The sequence below is a fragment of the Branchiostoma belcheri genome, unplaced genomic scaffold (genome assembly GCF_001625305.1).
Source record: "Branchiostoma belcheri isolate BF01 breed outbred unplaced genomic scaffold, Haploidv18h27 scaffold62, whole genome shotgun sequence".
Classification (NCBI taxonomy): Eukaryota; Metazoa; Chordata; class Leptocardii; order Amphioxiformes; family Branchiostomatidae; genus Branchiostoma; species Branchiostoma belcheri.
In genome coordinates this window covers 752,587-759,825 of record NW_017804265.1, presented here as the reverse complement: position 1 = coordinate 759,825, position 7,239 = coordinate 752,587, and the positions used below count along the sequence as shown (strand labels likewise).

General features: G+C 40.9%; 1 protein-coding gene across 1 annotated transcript; it reads left to right on the top strand.

Moving 5' to 3' along the window:
• The first annotated feature begins 1,284 nt into the window (after positions 1-1,284).
• Positions 1,285-2,897, top strand: LOC109483028. Its single transcript, XM_019785983.1, has 2 exons — positions 1,285-1,429; positions 1,792-2,897. The coding sequence occupies exons 1-2, from the start codon at positions 1,285-1,287 to the stop codon at positions 2,895-2,897; spliced, it is 1,251 nt and encodes a 416-aa protein (XP_019641542.1).
• The last annotated feature ends 4,342 nt before the right edge of the window (positions 2,898-7,239 follow it).

The window sequence follows — 7,239 nt, the reverse complement described above, 5'->3', positions numbered from 1 at the left end:
GAGGCTTATACGTCAGTGAGGCAAGGAGAGTGCTAGACGTTTTTTGCGACATCAAAAAGACGTTTTGTTAGTATACGCAAGGTGATCGATCGCGAGCTAAGAAAATAACGGTATGTTGTATGTTTACTTTTATTTTCTTTATTTAATGTGAACTTCTTAAAACGGATTGATTTAAAAGTCAATATATACATTGTTCCAGTAGTACTTCTCTTTACCTACAGCTGTGTGTGCGAGTGTACGTATATGCGCGTGTACCTATGTTTGTGCGTGCGTGCGTGCGTATATGTACGAGTGTATACGTATACGTGTCAACGTGTGTATGTGTCTGTGTGTACATGTATGCGTGTATGTACGTTTTTGCGTGTATGTTTCTCTCTCTCTCTCTCTCTCTCTCTGTGTGTGTGTGTGTGTGTGTGTGTGTGTGTGTGTGTGTGTGCGCGCGCGCGCGCCCGTGTATTTATGTGTGTGTACGTATGGCAATGTGTACATGCGTTAGTATATATTCTTTATGCCCACCACTGGCCAACATTTTGGGATATGTCTGAACTCTGAAGTAAATGCTATGCACTATTACATTGATGATAAAGCATATATAAGGAATGACTTCTTAACTTGGTGCATAACACGTGATATAGTGTCATGCGCTCTTCCTTGTATCTGTCTGCATTATTTCATTGTTTAACGCGAATGTTATAATTGCAATCCACATTATACATTGATATAAAGTTAACTGTTGGACAGTCCATTTTACATGGTTCATTGAGTCGAATTCCCAATTTCACAAGTCGTTGCGCCATTTTAGTCCGACCTCTGATTATTCATGTCCCTCCAACGGCCCAGACAATCTCCACGTGCGGCCTGTGGCTCACATGTGCCGAGAAAAACACGTTCTTTCGTCATACCAGACTAGATATCTTATCTGTTGTATCTAAGTAAACCTTTATTGTATATAACAATGCTTCTCCATATACACAACCATGTGCGTTTGACAATCAGTAGCCTTTACCAGGCTTCTGCAAGCGGCTGGAAAGAATAGAAAGTGGCCAACTAGACAGATATTACTAACCTTGCCAAGGGAGTGGCAAACTGTACTCTTTAGCGGACTAACTCCACTGACATGTTGTCTATTTGGCCAATTTCTACTCTTTCCAGCTGCTTCCCGAAGCCTGATAGAGGCTGTTATAGTACAAGCAATATGACGAAGATTATCTTTTTAATATTCATTCATTCATTCATTCATTCATTCGTTCAATCCGCAGTGAGAGAAACTTGGACCACAACACCATGAGAGTGAAGAAGGAACCGAAGTCGTCCGACTGCCTTCGGGCATGTTCGGTGGCCGCCGCCGACGTGCCGAACTCAGACGAAGCTGCCACGTCACAGGACACGACGGGAGAACAACACGGCATAGTGTACATGCCGGAACAAGGTAAAATACTAGGCAATCATTTGCAGTAAGCATGGAGTTAAATATGTTTCTACCTCCATGGTAGTAAGTAAAAGGTGCAAGCAAAAGTTTTGTAAGCCTAACCTGTCTATAGCGACTTCCCAATGGATTTAGACCAAATGGTCGCTATAGAGAGGTGACCACTGTTATAACATTTCAGTTGCTTTGGTCAATAGAGAAAATAATCCCAGGGACCACCAATATATGGCCACAATGTCCAGGTTCCTAATAGTATGTACATGTGGTCACTAGTACAGACACTGTAACAGTAATGTACGAAAAATACGATAAGGTCCCTGGTTTAACATTAACAATATGTTTGTCTCTCTTGTACATCCATACAGAGTTTCTACCCAAGCCCATGCCACCACCATCCTCTAACGCATGGCGGGTTTTCCGCCCTTGGCAACAAGAAGCCCATAGCAACGGCCAACACCCTCCTTACTTCCCAGACGACTATGACGTCATCGCCAACCAAAATGGCGGCGGCGCCGAATTCGAATCCAAGGTCAGAACGTCCCCAAGGGCGTCGTGGGGAAACCGCGAGGACAACGAAGGTGGAAGCCAGGAGAAGCCCATGGACTTGACAACGCTGAACAGACAGCTCTCCATGTCCATGTTCAAGCAAGAGGTCGAAAAATCACCCCGCGCAAAGGAAAGACAGAGTAGAGCCCTGTCAGGCACTTTGCAGTTGCTGGAAGACGAAGGAGAAAGCGGGGTGTTCAAACAGCCCACCGCGTTTGGACTAGATCCGGACAGTTATGAGGCGTTTGCCAACTCCCCGCTCGTGCAAGGCAACGAACACTCTTGGAAGACGTCTTCTAGCGTACGCGTGCGCACGCCGGTGCCTTACAAGCCGTCTTTTTCTTACAACTTGTTGTCCCAGACGTACCTACCCTCCTCCTCCTCGTCCTACCACCGCTCGGGTCATCATCACCTCTCAACCGGATACAGCTCGCGAACGGAAGTACGCGGCCCGACTTCCGTTATCCACCATCACGGCGACTACGTGCAAGGAAGTTTGAATTTCCCGCCAAACGCAACGGCCGAGAGTGTCCCAACCAGCGCTCGCAGTGGGCACAGGGAGTCGTCCTCTATGAGACAGTATGACCGGTGTAGCTGCACGTCCCTTCGCTCTGGCTCGCAGTACGATCGCGGGGCGTCCGGCGCTCCTGCTTCGGCCAGTGTCAACAGCATTGCCGCCCGCTTGCACGCGCTGCGCCGCCGCCAGTGCCAGTCCTACCGGGAGAAGTACAACTACATCTTCGGGATGCGGGACGACCTGGTGCCGAGGAGAAGCGCGTCCAGGTCCGCTCGAAAGTTCGGACTTTTCGTGGACTCCGCCAAACCAAAGACGGGAGATCTGGACGCCCAGCACTGCTTGTGGAAGGCTCAACAGATCGCAAGGCAGATTTGTGCTCAAACGGGCCTGAAAACTGGACATAACTGAACCAAATCTAAGCTCCTTGATCTATGTAAAGCCACCGGTCATATGTTTCTTATACGTGTACATAAAAAGTGTCAATGATGTTTAATATAAGAATCTATTTCTGCTTCCTCGATAGGAACTTTCATCAGGAAGTGTTGTTAACAATGAAAATAGCGTATAACCAACCATGTTTGCTTCAGATCAAATATTTTATTTCTACTACACTGAACAACCTTCAGTCAAGGCGTTATCTTTTGTCATGCATGTGAAAAAATATTATACACTAAATGTTATGATCAAAGGCAGACTAGAAAATGCTGGTCATTATTTATTAACAATAATCGTTTGCTTTGTGCATAATAGTATTATTGTGACAAATGTATATCAACTTTAGTCGGCAGATGGCGCTAAACATGTATTATATTTCGTCGAAACCATACTAATCTTACATTATTTCGCGTAGAGTGAACTTTTTTGTTTCAATATTATTATGTTGCTAACATTATACAGCGGAATAACCTTCAAAATCTTTAGTATACTAGTATATAAAGTTCAACATTTTACTATATTAGTTTATAATGTAAAAGCCAACAAAACATAAGAAGTGTACAGGTGTTTATTTGTACAGGTGTTTACTCTACTCCAGACAATTTTGACATTGTGTTAAAATCAATGATTATGCATTGGAATGACGTAACCTTCTACGTGTATGATACAATGTATAGAATGGTGTAGTGTGATAAAGTAAAAATGTATTTCTTATAACCACGTTGTAACATACACTAATTGTTTAAACATGTTCTTGTCAAATATACTAGTAATGTTTGATGGAGACGAAATAAAATAAAATAAATCACAAAGTGAGTGTGTTTCACTTTCATTTATTACAAACTTTACAAAGCTATTTTGAAAGTGATGTGTTGATAAATAAGAAGGAAATATTTCATAACAAATTTTAGGTGAAAGTTGATCATAACTTGTTTTGTTGTGAAGGTGAAATAAAGTATTTAAAAGCTGACAATTTGTTTTGTTTCTGTATCTAGTACTGACATTACATTAAAAAGCACGTGGTCGTAACATCAATGCCCTACGCGTATAGCATGCAATTAATACCATACCATTACTCATTGCAATAACAGATAAAACACAATTGCAATTGATTGTCTGTGTTATTACTGTAACAGTTGCGTAGTAGACCTCCTACATAGACAACCGTTGATTTTCCCAAAGTATTTTTTACTGACTTTTTGTTCATACATTATATTATGCAATAGTCAATCTATAACTTTTAGCTACGACACAAGATGTAGCAAACACATATTTATAACAGTTATGTAATTCTATAGATGTAGGCAGGGTTATGATATCTAAACAATTAAAATGAAAAAGAATTACGTTTTATGGCTCTCTGTTATTTTTTTTATTTCTTTCTTCGTCAATTTAGACGCTTCTAAAGATGTGACATTCAAATTTGCCAGGACCACCCTCTGATCAGTATAATTGCGATGTGGTTATGTTGGAAGGCATATTTAATAATAATACATTGCTTAGTAATGATACGTTAGGCAAAGCTGAATACGTCATGCGAAGAGAATGAAGTTCTTCTGACATCATCATCGAGTAAACATGCGTCATTGTGCTTCCGAAATGAGAGGGTACAGAGAATTATACTCCATTGTGCACATTGTATTTTGATCTCGGTCTCTGTGTGTCTCTCTGTCTCAGTTTGAAGAGGCATGGTATCGACGATCGTGATATCTATTAAGGTGTGCGTTAAAGTATGTCTGTGTGTGTGTGTGTGTGTGTGTGTGTGTGTGTGTGTGTGTGTGTGTGAGCTAGAGAGAGAGAGAAACTGCATATTTATTCTAAATACTGTACACTGTAACGTGTTTTTATAATTACATCAGGGCAACTTTGTATGTCATTGTATTCATACGGCATATCACAAAAAGGTCATATCATATCTTCAGTGTCAACAACAGTAAACTATGATAGAATCATAACTATCAACTTACAGACATTAGAAAATAGTGTTTTTCTTGTATCGTAAAAAACTGTTGACTGAAGGCTACCATGTCAGGGCAACGAGTTATCCAAAGCCTTTTCTAAATCCTCATTTCATTTTTCTATCGTAAAACTTGATCCTCCTAATCTGGCCTGTTTAAACGATTCATTAGCCGACGCCGCTCAGAGACGAGCCCCCGACATCTCGACATATGACCGCTTATGGGGGATTAAAGTCCAGACGACTGAATGCAAAATCATTGATGATGGCCGACAGTTGCCGCCATTTTGTTCTTCGTTTGGCTGGCCCCAGAGGACGACGGGATACTGTCTGGCACCACTGTGATGCCGCGTCGATGTCTTTGTAAACTAGAGGACGTTTTCTTTTGTCCAAAGCCATATTGAACATTATCATGCCCATGTGTAATATATATATATGTGTTTTGCTTACTATTGATGGTACTGTAACAAAGGCAGCCAATGTGATTTCAGAGCAGCAAAACTGGAAATATTCTGAATAAGGCAATCTTTATGATATCTGGCACATACTGCTTCATGTAGCAATATTTCATACTTTGGGTATTTAAATCTGCAGAAACAAGCCCCAAGATGAGTCCTTTATTTTATGGTGTGGTACCGTAAAAATGAGCCAAGGGGCCTTCCAGTAACCATTTTTCGTCAGAATTTTGGGTCATTTTGGGTCAATATACATTGGGACAGTGTATGATTAGAATATGGGACTAGAATATTGACTTTAAAAAAGCCTTCAAGGAAAGAATGTCTAATTTAGCTAGATCTAGAAGAAGAATTAGACCTTAACACACAAGCTACATCATTTGAAAGCTTTATCGTTATACTCCGAAACGTGTCACTTATTTCGCTTTATATCTTTGGGGAGGTCGGCCACTTTTTCATCCACTAATGTACAAGGGGGCACTGGCAATCGCAAGAGGTGGTGAGCCAGTTTAGCAATGGCAGTGGCCTTGAATCTAATTCTCCCTCAGGAATAACCTTTGAGAAAAAACACTATATTAGATCAGACAAGGAAACTCCAAGGAGACCAGACGATCATTGGAAAATGTTCATTCCCAAAGGCCTACTTGACCTTATTTGGGAATGTCAAGTGTTTCCTGAACATGGATTCCTGGAAGTGGTTGGTGTCGGGTGTTATGTTACATTCCAGAAGGTTCTCAGGTGAATTGCCGGAACGACATATGGAGTTCTCAGAAAATTATTAAAAATTTATTATGAATTTCCTGGAATTTATGGCAGAATTAGCTATTTGGAATGGCTTTTTTCAGCAACATTGTCATTTTGATGTACTGGACTGTGTCCAATGACTATAAAACGCTAAAGTTGGCAACCGAAAAAAGTAAGTTGCAGGTAAACGTAAAATGAAATCACACCCACCTGTAGTCAACCTACTGTGGATAGATACGTAAACCACACCGCTCAGCCACTCAAAACAATACTTCTGTACCTGGAAGTAATCACAAGAAATACATAATAATGTTACATATTAACAAAAATGGGAGGATGTAGCTAACGCAAGATTTAGTGCAAATTGCTATTTGCACTAAATTGCTATTGCTGGAAAGCTCTAAACATGCCGAAGTTTCTTAAGGTTCAAAGTCATTCAGAGTACCTTTTGTACGTTGTAATACGCACTGTAACAATATTAATTTCATTTCAAAAGCGTTACTGTACACTTTGTAATAGTATGAAATTATCTTAATAATAATAACACTAGGAACAAGGGGAAAGAGGGTCCAATTAAAGTTAGAAAACACTCCGCACTTTTCAAACGAACGTTGCCGGGAAACAGTGACGACACCAGACAATAACCAGTTCCGAAGTTCCGCCTTCCGGAACCTATCATTAACTCCTTATATGTACATGCACTTAGTTTTACCGGAAATCAGCATCACTGCTATATAAGGTCAATGACAAGGACTGTGAAGGAAGAACAGGAACTTGGATACAGAGGAAGACTTTTGATTTGTGAATTCTTGAGAAGATATAGAAGAGACAATGAAGACGGCAACCATCATCTTCGCATTGATACTTGCTGTGATGTTAGTACTTGCCGGTAAGTCACTTACTTTTGCCTCCACCAGCCTCCCTAGTACTGGGGAAATAGTAGGTAAAGGCAGTCCTATAGCCTTTTTTCTGGCCGCAGGGCCCTTCCAGTAACCATTTTCCGTCAGAATTTTGGGAATCTTTGCTCCATTAAGGGGGAAATATACGTTGGGATAGTGTGCTTTCAACTCAGTATGTAGATAAATGACTAGAATATTGGCTTTGAAAAATCGGGTTTCCAAGGCCTAAAAACTGCACTGGATGTCTTTAAGGCCTGTAT

Bases quoted from the DNA above. Each gene is read 5' to 3' on its own strand.
- LOC109483028 (XM_019785983.1), top strand. From the start codon at position 1,285: ATGAGAGTGAAGAAGGAACCGAAGTCGTCCGACTGCCTTCGGGCATGT. The intron at 1,430-1,791 runs GTAAAATACTAG...ACATCCATACAG, and splicing joins AGTGTACATGCCGGAACAAG to AGTTTCTACCCAAGCCCATG.